The 13,628-nt window shown below is 31.1% G+C and overlaps 4 protein-coding genes across 5 annotated transcripts; 2 read left to right on the top strand and 2 right to left on the bottom strand.

The window, feature by feature from the left end:
* Nucleotides 1-2,695: 2,695 nt before the first annotated feature.
* Nucleotides 2,696-5,522, bottom strand: LOC108740714 (carboxy-terminal domain RNA polymerase II polypeptide A small phosphatase 1). The gene is made up of 4 exons (XM_018475155.1): nucleotides 5,300-5,522; nucleotides 4,341-4,621; nucleotides 3,670-4,005; nucleotides 2,696-3,354 (listed from the first exon to the last, which is right to left on the bottom strand). The coding sequence occupies exons 1-4, from the start codon at nucleotides 5,370-5,372 to the stop codon at nucleotides 3,145-3,147; spliced, it is 900 nt and encodes a 299-aa protein (XP_018330657.1). The 5' UTR covers nucleotides 5,373-5,522; the 3' UTR covers nucleotides 2,696-3,144.
* On the top strand, nucleotides 5,370-7,808 carry LOC108740713 (hsp90 co-chaperone Cdc37). The gene is made up of 4 exons (XM_018475154.1): nucleotides 5,370-5,947; nucleotides 6,220-6,789; nucleotides 6,859-7,083; nucleotides 7,340-7,808. Exons 1-4 carry the CDS (start codon nucleotides 5,915-5,917, stop codon nucleotides 7,598-7,600), a joined length of 1,089 nt encoding a protein of 362 aa, XP_018330656.1. The 5' UTR covers nucleotides 5,370-5,914; the 3' UTR covers nucleotides 7,601-7,808.
* A 54-nt stretch (nucleotides 7,809-7,862) lies between these two features.
* On the bottom strand, nucleotides 7,863-9,712 carry LOC108740712 (uncharacterized F-box/LRR-repeat protein C02F5.7-like). 2 transcript variants are annotated; one of them, XM_018475152.2, is made up of 5 exons: nucleotides 9,477-9,712; nucleotides 9,071-9,420; nucleotides 8,776-8,998; nucleotides 8,479-8,700; nucleotides 7,863-8,254 (listed from the first exon to the last, which is right to left on the bottom strand). In XM_018475152.2, exons 1-5 carry the CDS (start codon nucleotides 9,684-9,686, stop codon nucleotides 7,949-7,951), a joined length of 1,311 nt encoding a protein of 436 aa, XP_018330654.1. In that variant the 5' UTR covers nucleotides 9,687-9,712; the 3' UTR covers nucleotides 7,863-7,948. The 2 variants fall into 2 exon arrangements, with proteins under 2 accessions (XP_018330654.1, XP_018330655.1); XM_018475153.1 differs by having other exon boundaries at nucleotides 8,156-8,247.
* A 36-nt stretch (nucleotides 9,713-9,748) lies between these two features.
* On the top strand, nucleotides 9,749-10,837 carry LOC108740715 (probable signal peptidase complex subunit 2). Its single transcript, XM_018475156.2, has 5 exons — nucleotides 9,749-9,917; nucleotides 9,986-10,051; nucleotides 10,197-10,330; nucleotides 10,393-10,545; nucleotides 10,604-10,837. The coding sequence occupies exons 1-5, from the start codon at nucleotides 9,879-9,881 to the stop codon at nucleotides 10,788-10,790; spliced, it is 579 nt and encodes a 192-aa protein (XP_018330658.1). The 5' UTR covers nucleotides 9,749-9,878; the 3' UTR covers nucleotides 10,791-10,837.
* The last annotated feature ends 2,791 nt before the right edge of the window (nucleotides 10,838-13,628 follow it).

The following is a 13,628-nucleotide window of genomic DNA, read 5'->3' as shown; positions in this document are numbered from 1 at the left end:
CTGGACACCCATGTTACAAAAATTATGAAATCTATGAAATAATTACTTATCTATAATACAATTGCAAAGTTCATTGTAAAAATTATTTTATTTCGCAACTGGCTCCGTTTATATCATATTCATTATTATAATTAATTATTAATAAAGGGACTGATCGTTATCTACAGTAAAAATTTCGCGTCAAAAGTTAAAAAATGTCAGAGATATTGTCTTAAGGCCACACGTAGCAGTGGAACAAAAACGATTGTTCCCACAATTTAATCACTTGTTGAAGATCAGAAGAGAAAAAACTACATTTTGTATGCATTACAGTGTTTCTTTTGGTTTGCTTTTAATTATTTTTTTCTATCAAGCGGACATCATCGTCAGTCATGTCTCACAAAAAAAGGAAAAAATATTAATTTAAAAAAGAAAATAATTAACAGGACGTGCAAATCGCATCAAACTGAACAATACCATTCAATTAGCAATTTTTCGAATAATTCAAATGCTTTCGAATACCTAGTTCGATTTTTTTCAAATAATTCACTTTTGTGAGTCACTTAACACTAAACAATAATCAACCCTACGATAAAACATCCCTCGTATTAAGTACATACCTATTGAAAATTGTAAAATAATCTTTAATAGTTAAGCTTCAAAGGATTAGGATGGATAAGAGCATTAAATGTTATGGGAATCATTTTCATACTCATCGACGACCCTAGTCTTTTGAAGAAATTCGAACTGTTCAAAAAATCTCAAATTATTCTCAAAATTGTAATTATTTGAGAATATCAAACAATCACACACCTCTATTAAAAACGTCCAAGCAAACGGTTTAAAAATTAATTAAGAAAAAGTGCCACTCCACACATTAATAGCTCGTGAAAATATGTAAAAAAAAAAATAAAATCAAGAACGAAGTATTATTGCCTCAAATTCCGTATCACTTTTTCCATAAAAGCTTTTACAAGTCCAAATAATCAAAATAATCCAATTTAAATAAACTCAAACTTTTTAATTTGGGGGAAATCCCTCAAACTTTTACAACAATAAACTAATAAATAATTGTAGGAAAGATGACGATTTTGATTACTTTAACTGTAACGAGCCTTTATGGTTTTCTCTACTACAATATCGAATACTAAATGTTTAATCAATACTATAATAACTAATATTACATTTTAAAAATGTAAAAAAAAACAGTGATCCAATAGACTATTTTGTTTTGACAATTCTCGTATCAAATCAATCAAATCTTTAGCGGAATATTATTAACTATTTTATACAATTTTGTAATTCCTTACCATTTAATAAAATAATACAAAAAATTTAATTATTTGACACAAAATTCGCCAATGTATTAAAGCTTATAAACAAAGAGGTTTTTGTTGTGCTTCACGATTCCACATATTCACTCCTTTTAATAAATAAATAGACTGTGATTTTGCTCATTCAAATTGTATGCAATTGATAAAAATTAAAATTACGCTCGAAAAATCTTCATAATATTTAAACTATTAAAAAAAACCGTAAGTATATAAAAATTCTCGTAATTGAGAAAAATCATTCAGTATAAAATCTCTGACTATTTCTTTCAATAATGTTTATAAATGGCACTACCAAAAAGTAAAAATATATTATACAAGATATATCTATATTAAAAATATTTTTGCAGTAGGTTTTCCTCTTTTTTAATATAACTTTTTAATTAACAAGCAAATTAGTTGTGTTTTAATAAAATAATAACGTTGTTAATCAGATCTTAGGCGATAAGTATAGTGAATCGGCACTCGCAATATCTCATCCATAACTTAAGGATAAACAGATCCTAATAAAACCCAAACTCTTTGGAAGTTTCAAAGGATGCTTCTTTAATTATCAAAAAAACTGTTAAAATTACTTGGTTAGTCCAGAGAAGAACATTTTTAGTATAGACATTTAAATAGGACCAATTAACATAGGAATTTTAATGTTGTATTAGTATCTGGAATATTAGGAAAATCTCCTAAGGGGGTCAACTCAATATCATTTTCGCCTTAAGACCTTTAACTGCAAACATTAGTAAATTGAGGGAAGGGGGGGGCAGTGGTTGTATGTATTAATTACGAAACATGGTAAAAAATGTTGCACTAAAGTTTTCTGTTGTAGGAATGCTACTGGCCGTACATTACTACATACAATAAATGCCAAATTTCAAATTAATATAATCTTTTTCTGATACGTTTTTCATTCATTTATTTATCGAAATAATTATCATCATTTGGAAATTCTGTATATAATATTTTTAGCAAGTCTACCGACCGAAAATTTATGTACTTAAATATAATCGTGCTAATAAATCAATCAAATTAAATTTGCTCTACGTCATACATTCGCACAAACACGCATCACACACAAATATGTTTCTCATTATCATATTATTCGTTTTCACTTTATGTTCGAAAAAAATACAACGCCGTTTACATAACCGATTATGTATACAGTATGTAAGTGTATGTAATACAATTTAATATCATTTCTCCTTTAGTTTAAAAGCTTGCTTATAAGACACGTAACAATACACTTTTTGAGGTGGCAAAAAAGCACTGAATTTTTATCATGTTGAGGGTCACTTTTGACTCCCGTGTATAGGCAATTCAAGGGGCATGGAACTATGGGGGAAGGGGAGAGGGGCGGCGCAAGGACAAGGACCTAATCTCAACATCAGCAATGGCATTCAGAGGCTAATATTTATACATACATAAATTAAAACTTACATCAACAAACGCTTTTTCAACATCACATTTTGTAAAAATGTACAATACAACAAACTATTTTTATAGACGATCGTACGTACACACCTGTAAAATTTCCTTCAGTCGAATAGGGCGCGCAGGGTTGGTTCCGTTTGGAGAGTTGGGGGGGGGGGGGTAATATTCAAGCTACCCAACAACACCCTTGCTCTTGCTTTGTTCTTCTATTTATTCCTCAAGAGATGACAACAATAATAATGGTAGTAGTAACTGTGCATTATTATTATTGTTGTTGCTGTTGTTGTTGTTATCATTTATAAATGTGTACTTATTATATTTAGTTTAGTTATTCTAATTCATTATTTTTTTAGAGTAGAAAAGCTCTCGCGAAAGAAATCATACCTCTAACGCGGTTTAAGACGTAATGCTACGAAGCAGGCGACTGTTCCCTGGAAGAAGGAGTACTATTGCACGACCCCTGATTACCTTTCAACTGGGGCACACTACTATTATACGGGTGATTAGAATTACATAACACTGTATACACATTGTCCATTTTGCTCAGTTTTTCGAAAAATGGAATAAGATCCAGCAACTCGGAGTCCGACATGTCGTCAAACCACGATGCAACAGGCACCTGAAAATGTGTACACACCCTTAAAAACATTCCATATACAATTAACAACGAAGAAAGATGAGACTAAACAACAAATTAAAATAGACGGTCCCATACCAGCACAAAGAGATCAGAACCATACACTTGGGTTCGATGTTTTTTTGACAAAATGTAAACTTATTTAGATCTAAAGAACACTTTACAAAGAGGATTTTATGAAGAACAACTTGTAGTTTTTACTTTCTAGCTATTGCAGTTATTATGTTGGGTAGGACAGTCTAGGGACAGCAAGTACAATGTAATATAAAGAAATATTTTCTATTTTGTTGGACTTACCGCATTATCTGGATGGAATATGTACGACGCTGGTGAATTATCAACAATAACAATGTTTTTCAGGTCACGTCCTAATTTATTAAGGTCCTTGACGTAATTACCTCTATGGAAGACGCAACTTTCCCTAAACAGTCTCACCCTGAAAACGCTCCACTTGTCCAACAGATCCGCAACGGGATCCGCATATTTGGCAAGGGATGCGGTAAATAATACGCACTCGTACAGCTCTCCCATTCTCTTAAGGAACTCGTCCACATATGGCCTCTTTAACACATACACCTGGTGCACTAGTCCGTCTATTTCTACTGGTACCACGAAATCAGCATTGCTAATTGGCTATAAAAATTATTCTTTATCATTTTCCAATGTTAATTACTACAAACAGCGCTGTGAACGCCCTCTGTACAATGTCAAAGCTAATAAATTTGCCGGGACTCCCCGAGGAAATGAACCAACAAATAAAACTAATGAAGCACTTCATTTGTTTCATTTATTACTTAATTGTAATGGGATTCCCCTTAGATGTATTAAAGAAACATGTAAGATGTATGAAAGAAGCAATTCACTATTTTTCAGAAAGCACTTTGCATTTATAAAGTTTATACTGACTATTGTTACCAATTAACAAAAACAATTTAGTCTATTAAATTGTTTTTGTCGACGTTATTTACCTTAAAGCTGCTATGAACTAAAGTTTCATCTAAGTCTATGACCATGCACTTTTTATGCATGTCCTGGTGCCGAACGGGAGGTAATAAGTACCGAGGGGAACCGGAAATATTCGTGGGGGACTCTTTGCCATCCACATAAGTATTTGTGTTTGTGTTCTTGTGTCTGTTGCGACCAAGGCAGCATAATAATGTGCGCAAGAAACCTTTCTTGGCCTTTTTATTTGTTTCTGGCTCTGATGAGCGGGCCTCTGATATGTCACTATCATTTTTTGTTAAGGTTCCTATTAAAAAAAAAACAAAAATTCTATATTCCCATTGTAATATAATATAATAATCTGCTAAGTGACTGTCAAAATAAGTTAAATGGTATCTGAGTAACTTAATTTTTATCTAGAGATAAGATCTAAGAATAACCTGTCGAGGACAAGTTCTAAAACAAACTAAACAAATGGCAACAATTATGTACAATTCAAATTAATACTACACCAGTATTAATTTAACAAATTTCAATTAGAAGACCATAATATGGAACCATTCAATTTTTAATAGCGTTGATATGAATGTTTGTTTACTATTTAAAAATGTGAAAGTTTGACAGAGTAGCTACATGAATTTAAATGAATCTGGTAAGGAGGTCACCCAAATATCACCGCTCTAACATTTCTGCAGAATATCAAACGGAAATTATTAAATAATAGTGCATTTTTTAAAACGACCACCCAATCCTGAAACTCAACTCAAGGTTAGCTGGATTCGGCTCGTGTCATCTTGTTTACCATGTTTACTTTTACATATCCAAGTACGCCTACATATCTGATTTGAGCATGTTGCTAATTTTTCTGTGCAGAAATAAAACGCGAAATTTAATGCACTTGCCTTGTAAACTTTCACAAATTTAATATCGGTTAATCAGGTGCAGGTGTGAAACCAAACGATGGAATCTGTCACTTGTTATTTACCTTTTTCGGGAGGGTAACTATTCAATTGTTCGTCTTCCCGTGACACTTGAAAAATAATGGACGATGCGTCCATTTAAACATTAGTTTATACCTTCTTTTGTTTATTTTTAAAACGTCGCACCAACATAACTTATTTGATTAAATAACTTCGCGTTACATTCGCAAAATGGCAGATGCTGTTTTTTACTTCGCGCACCATTCCTGGACACCTCCAATTTAATAATACTTTGGACAACCTGCTCAAATCAATATTACCAACATAAGAATTTCGTAACTGATTTGAAAAAGTAGCTTTCGCTATCCTTAAAAACTTTTTTATTTAACAAAAATTGTCGTTTCTTTGGATCATGAATTTCTAATCAACGTTAAGACTTTGAACAATTAATAGTAAATGATTTTAGATCGAATATTTTAAGTTTTTCAGTTTTTAGATCAAAAAATTTACTGAATGTTTATTAGTGGAATGGTGAAGTAGTTCATTTGTCAACGGAATGGTCTGGAACGTTAACAACAGTCGTGTTAGAAGTTTTACAAGTCAATGAAAAAGTTATTTTGTACAAAATTAACTAGAAATTGAAAGAAATTATTTGTGCTGTGTACAGTATTAATAGGAAGATGGTCGATTACAGTAAATGGAAAGATATTGAAGTAAGTACAAGTTTTAAACTGATAAAATTTAAAACAACTTTTTACTTTTACCAATTTATATTATCTGAGGATAACTGATGGCTAAAATTAACTAATAAAATGTATTATACATTAGCCGAAAGTTCCAGCAAAGCCAAGATAAATGTATCAAATATTGCATATTTTGAACATAACCAATAAAATTAATTACATTCTATTTCCTTAAGATTTTCTTAATATCCTATTAATTTAAAGCTTCTAAAGGTTGCATTTATAATAATTATTCTTGAAAGATTTCAGACGATGAAGATGAAACCCATCCAAACATTGATACACCTTCATTATTTCGATGGAGACATCAAGCAAGAGTGGAAAGAATGGCAGAAAGGCAGAAAGAAATGGAAGAATTTGAAAAGAAAAAGAAAGAACATGAAAAAAAATACAATGAAGTGAAATCTAAATTGTTAGAAGCAGAGAAATCAGGAAATGCTAGTGTAGAGGATCTAAAAAAGCAGTTAATGGAGCTGGAACTGCAATCTAAAGATATTAAAGCAAAGGAAGAAGAACTGAAGAAGAAGGAAAAGAAAACACCATGGAATGTTGACACTATAAGCAAAGAGAAATTTGCCAAAACAGTTATAAATACTAAACCACAAAGGTCAAAGGATGAGAATTTAACAGAAGAAGAAAAGGAGGAACGAATGAAGAAATTTATAAAAGAAAATGAGAAGGACCTCAAACATTTTGGAATGCTGAGGAAATACGATGATTCCAGACTGTTCCTTAAATCACATAACCAGCTAGTCTGTGAAGATACTGCAAATTATTTAGTTATTTGGTGCATTAATCTTGAAATGGAAGAGGTACATCAGTTGACTGAAAACCATGGAAATATTAATAAAAATGATACCTAATAAATTATCACATTTTAGAAACATGACCTCATGGAACATGTAGCACATCAGACAATATGCATGCAGTACATTCTGGAGCTAGCCAAACAGCTAGATTATGATCCCAGGGCTTGTGTGGATGCATTTTTCTCAAAGATACAGGTTGCAGAGCCTGAATACAAAGCTTCATTTGATGATGAATTAAGGCAGTTTAAGGAGAGAATTAAGAAGCGAGCACAAGAAAAAATTGAAGCAGCAGTGAAGGTAAGATTAAAATCAGAAGTTGAATTAAACAGAAATGCTGGTAATAAACTTAAATGTAGATAATTAAAAATTTTATAATAATTAGGTTCAGAATAACAAACTATGACATTTATTATCAAAAATTGAATAAAATGTAATCTAATCAGAAATTTTTCAAATTAATTTATCTCCAGTTCTTCATTAAGTATTAAACAGTAATTAATTAATTAGAAAGGCTACCAATAACTGATAAATAATTTAATTGTAATTGTAACAGGAAATCGAAGAAGAAGAACGACAAAAACGTTTAGGCCCAGGCGGTTTAGACCCTGTGGAAGTATTTGAAAGTCTGCCAGAGCCTTTAAAAAAATGTTTTGAGTCGCAAGATATCGCTCTTCTTCAGAAAACGATAAGCGAAATGGACGAAGAGGCAGCAAAATATCATATGAAACGTTGTGTGGATTCTGGTCTGTGGGTTCCCGAAGCCAAAAACAAGGAAAACGAGGAGAAAGACGCAGAAGGCGAAAAATCATCTTAAGATGTTAGCTTTTAAATCGTAATTATTTTTTCTATCTTAATATTGAACAAAATAAATCACCCGCGCGAATAACTGTATCAATTCGTGCTTCTGTATTAGCCCTGCATTCACGATTGTGGCATGTAATTGTTCATCCCCTCATTGTTTCGAAAGTCGCGAATGCAAGGAAAATTAAAAATATAGTTAAAATAACATTAAAAAATATAAACTTAGTTTTTTATTTACTCAAAGCAGGAATAATTTGTAAATATGTATGTATTTTATGAAAGAATGAATAAATGTATATTTTTAATCGATTAAAATGTTTAAAAATATACAAAAATAACTACATATATACAAGGCACGAATTCACTTTTCGAAGGACATATTCATTTTGCGTAAACATTTTCGGTATTCAGACCTGGACACCCATACAATAACTCCTGTAACTTTTTCGAAAATTTGTTTTTCCTGCTGTTCGTCTATTATCAACTCTTTTATTTTTAAATTTTCGACATTCTCAATGTCCATATTAACGTTAAAAGCGATATTTAAGAAATTTAAATTTATGTCCAGTAATGGAGAAACGCTGGTAAGTCTTTTGCAACCTTGCAAGGACAGTCGATTCAAATTTTTGCAGCAATTAATGATACATCTCAAGCCGTTATCTGTAAGCTATAACGTTAATTAAATTTTTAACAAAGTAAAATTAGGCTATAGATGAATACAGTATTTTTCTCAATTTTTTCCTTCATTCATTGTTTAGCTTTTGTTCCAATTTTAAGAAAGCGTTTTTAAGTCCAAAATAATATTGTACACCTTTTTTAAACTGAATTACTCCTTTTTTATATTTTATTTCTGCGACTGAATTATTTCTCAAGAAATTTTTTTTATTTTACCTGCCAACAACCTGACAAATCTAAAGTTTGTAAGTTTTCCATTATTTCTTCTCCTTCCGTAAAAAGTTGTACAATATTGGCGTCAGAAATTTGACTTGCATGTTTTACTTTAAGTACCGTTAATGCCGGGAAATATCTGTGTAATTTAGCAAACATTTCACCATCCAGATGCTTTGCCCTATGAAGACTTAGTCTTTCTAAACAATTACAAGTAAAAATTTTCTACAAAACGAATATGATAGATTATTGTGGATAATAAAAATTAAAACGAAAAAATATTTGCTGGCAATGGCTAACATTAAACGAATTAGTTGTTAGATTGGAGCAATCCAAAGTGAGAGATCTTAAACTTGACGATAAATTCAACAATATTGGGGACACATCTTGGTCATCAAATTTGAGAATTTCATCTAGTGAAACCCATTTCGATAAACGGAATTCTTCTAAACCGGTACAATTCAGTACGCAGGTTGTTAGCTTTTGTATGGTAATGTAAGGGTTTTTGGCCAAATTTAAGCTTCTACAAAAGAAATTAATTTATATGAACGTAAATAAATTAAATAAAAGAATATTGTATTCATTCATGTCTAACTTCAAATTTGGAAGAAGCGATATATCTTCGAATACTTTTTTTCCTCTGAAAGGAGTTCCACTCAAATTGAGTTTCTCTAAATTTCTGCAACTATATAAAACGTTTATTAAAGTCTTTTCTGGAATTTCTTCGCAATCTTTTATGGTAAGTTCTTTAAGATTTGAAAGGCAACGACAAACTTGTCTTATAATTTGTTTGGGATCATGGACGCTTTTAAGTACAACGATTTGTAGGTAAGGGAATCGATTGATTTCGTAACAGATACGATTTAAGGGTATTTTCCCCCCGACTACTTCGAAACACTTCCAAAGTTGTGGTTTTAGGGCTGCATATCTCCATTTCTGACAAACCTAAAAGAGGCAAAAATATATGCGTGTGCTTCCCCTATAAGTAAAAGGAAACAAACTGGAATTATATTCTTTCGTAGCTCTTTTTCAGAAAAGTTACTAAAAATTTTTAAAAGCACTTCCAAGGGCAAGTCATGAAACCATGTTGGTGATTTCGTAAAGTTACTTAATCTTGATGATACAGAGGTATTGTTAGATATCTTGGTTGTAAAACGACGCTCTGCTTGTTTTCTAAAGGTGACATCATGAGAAAGCAAAAGCGTTTTCATATTTTCAAACTTCCGCGGCGTTTTAAAAATTCTGACGCATGCGTTTTAAAGGTGCAATAAACATGACGTGTCTAATCACACTTGTCAATTTTGCTGATTTTCTTACAATTTGAGGTTTTCATTCTGTTTACTTAAATATAATAAGTGTAATTAAAAGTTTTTAGTGTATAAAGCTACCGTTTAATTCTTAATATGTCAACCAAAACTAAGAAAGAAGAAAAAGACGACAAGGTATTCAGAAAATTAAATAAAACATGTTCTATCCAACCTAACCTATATTTCATGTTTTAATCTTGTAGCCCCTAAAAATAAATAAATGGGATGGATCTGCGGTCAAAAATGCTGTTGATGATGCTATTAAAGAGGTTTGTTATGTGACATTACTTAATACATCAATATTTGGACCTATATTTCTGTATAAATATGCTACAATTTTTTGCTCTAAGTTTTACAATATATGGGATACACAGTGTATCAATTGAGTTGTATATAGTGTTCTCTTGGCTTTAGGTTTTCACGAAAAAGTTCGGTTATAAAGAAAATTTTGCCCTTATGGATGTAAGACTAGTCATATGTGGTGCAGCCGTCTTAATAGCTGCATTTGCTCTTCTTTGGGATTATTTATATCCATTTCCTCAATCAAGGTATATTTTGATGTTCATTTGCATCAAAACATTAAATTTAAACGCCTTTTCTGAATTTTCAGACCTGTTCTAATCTTTTGCGCTTCAACATATTTCTTACTTATGGGAATTTTAACTTTATATACTACATACAAAGAAAAAGGAATATTCCTGGTTGCTGTACAAAAAGATGGGAAGAAAGAAACGATTTGGGAAGCCAGTTCATCAATGAAAAAGTAAAATGAGCATTAAAGAATAAATGGGAAGCATATATGTAACTGTTTTTTTTTTTAGATTTGATGATAAGTACACGCTTCAGTTGGTTTGTAAAGACAGCAAGACTGGACATTTTAGACAAACCACTTGTACAAAAAGTATTGCTAATTATGTAGATGTAAATGGTTATGTTTGTCATGACATTGTCGAAGCAGAAGTTACAAAACTGCACAATTCTCTTCTGGGTGAACGCAAAGATAAATAATTTTTATATCGTTTTGTGTTAATTTAATTAATTGTATCACTTTATAATACAATAATAAATATAAAAGAAAACTTAATTAATTTCTTTTAATTTAACTAGTTCTTCCCCCTGCCCCCGGCCATTTTTTTTGCTCCACTATGACGTAGTGTCGGCCATCATTCTTTTCTAATTGTTGCAGTTGTCGGCCATCATTCTTTCGTAATTGTTGCAGTTGTCGGCCATCGTTNGTTGTCGGCCATCATTTTTTTAATTGTTGCAGTTGTCGGCCATCATTTTTTTTAATTGTTGCAGTTGTCGGCCATCATTCTTTTTCAATTGTTGTCGCATTGTTACTGATGTCGGCCATTATGGTTTTTAAGAGATATAGTAATCAATGATTAAAATTTAAAGGAATTGTTTGTAAATAGGTATGCAACACATCGTACACTTCAGCATAAGAAATCATTTTATTTCATTTACGTAATACTATTTTGCTTTGTGCTGACAGCACTCATTCTTGGCAACTTGTACATAATATGTTTTGTTTAATTGAATTCATTAAAGAACAAGATTAGTTATTGGTTATTACTTGTTCTTTAAAGAAATTTTAAAGATTAGTAAATCTAATAGAATAGTAGAATGAATTCGATTTTAAATTCAAAAGAGAGCTTTTTTTTTATTTTACTTAAAATTGCTTGTATCTCTTTAAAAATTTTTAGTCAAAAGATATTACCATTAATGTACATTACGTTTATCTATTTGTATAATATTAATATACCGACAGAGTAAGTATTATACCATGGTCTGTAAATAAGTACCATCACGCACTATCATATGCTTGTACCCACAGCTACAATGTAACTGACATATTTTCTAATGTGAATCACAATAATTTTCTAAACAACTGAAGAGTAGAAAATAGAAATGCGAATAATCAAACTGTACAAAGAAATATTTGCAAACAATATTCAAATTAACGACTTCACGACAAATTCTTTGCGCGATGCCGCCTGCGGTTTCATTTTATTAAGCGTAATATTACGAATATAGTGTACCAACATAATTTACAGTCGGGTAACTGCTTATTTGAGATAAGGAATGCGAAATAAACATAATTTCTATTGCAATTTGCGTTTTCCTATTTGTTTTAGTCTGGAAAAAAATAAATGTACTATGCGCAACGAACTACAAATATACAGTATGGTCCACATCATTACTTATTATGTTTTCAGCTTTCATTGATAATCTCGTCAACTGTTCTTTTAGTAAAAATGGATAGTTATCGAGCAGGTATCTAATTTCAAATATATATTTAAAAAAACTGCACTAATTTTAATTAAACATACCTAATAACATACGTATTAATGTTGTCTTTTATGATATTTGAACAGTTTTGGTGCTACAGATAGACCAATATATACAGAAACGTCTTATTACGCCCATTATTTCGCATATTTTATTGCAGTTGTTTTTTCTTATCAATCAAGTACAAAATAATCAACTTTGTTCTATATATTAGTATATAAAACTAATGAGTCGCAAAACGGACACCTGTCAAGTAAAATTAAAAGTTGAGTAATTAGTTTACAAGAAAGAAAATTATTTTCTTGGTTGATCAGTCAATATTGTTAATGAAGTGATATAGTCGTGTTGGTTTGGGATATTTTCAAAGTTGTCTATAAATCACCTGGTAGATGATGTTAGGCAGGGGTCTAGGAAGAAATAATCGAAGTGTGTAATGAGGGAACAGAGGATATACGCTCTGGTGGCCCGTAAGGAGCATTGTCTTCGTTTTGAGCAGGTTACAACCTGCTTCATGACTATCTAGCTCACACATCACAAATTCACAAACAATCATGTAAGGATCGGGTACAAAACGGATGAAAAACAAGAAAGAAAGAAAGAAAAAATTAAAAATTCAACAGTTACGCTCTCCTTAATTATTAATTTAATATGTTTACCTAATACTTATGAGGAAGCGCAATCAGAATAGAAAAGCAATGATATTCAATTAATTTACTCGTATGAATTATTAGCGAGATGATTGGTAGGACGGCTTCTGAAAACTAGTTAGAGACCTTATAATGATAAATTACCCAGTTAAATTCACATTATTTTCGACATGAAGTTCCAAGGAAGTTTCTAAACTTCTAGATTAAAACCTTTTATTTATGCAAGGATTGCAAACAAAATTCAATAATGAAGATATTCAGATACCTTATCTATTACAATATTTTCGCAAAAATTGCTTAGCCAACAAGGAGAACATTACTCAATTAAAAATTATCTTCTTAAACTGCAAGAATTGATAATTCTATACTCGTAACATCTCAAAAAATATAAAACTGGTGGAGGCGCCAGGAAAACAGAATTCTAAAAATCATTCTCCATTAAGTACTTAAATCGTTTTATTTGATTTATTTAATTTCACGAGATCAATTAAATACGGTATTTTAAGCATATAAGCAGTCGATTATTAATTATTAATATAATATACATAAATTTAACAGACTCGTTAAGTTTCCAGATAATTAATATCTAGCATTGGCTATTACCATGTTTGTCATGACATTGTCGAAGCAGAAGTTACAAAACTGCACAATTCTCTTCTGGGTGAACGCAAAGATAAATAATTTTTATATCGTTTTGTGTTAATTTAATTAATTGTATCACTTTATAATACAATAATAAATATAAAAGAAAACTTAATTAATTTCTTTTAATTTAACTAGTTCTTCCCCCTGCCCCCGGCCATTTTTTTTGCTCCACTATGACGTAGTGTCGGCCATCATTCTTTTCTAATTGTTGCAGTTGTCGGCCATCATTCTTTCGTAATTGTTGCAGTTGTCGGCCATCGTT

This window comes from Agrilus planipennis, unplaced genomic scaffold (assembly GCF_000699045.2).
Source record: "Agrilus planipennis isolate EAB-ADULT unplaced genomic scaffold, Apla_2.0 scaffold177, whole genome shotgun sequence".
NCBI classification, from domain to species: Eukaryota; Metazoa; Arthropoda; class Insecta; order Coleoptera; family Buprestidae; genus Agrilus; species Agrilus planipennis.
Note: the sequence above shows the minus strand (reverse complement) of the source record. Positions and strands in the feature narration are given on the sequence as shown.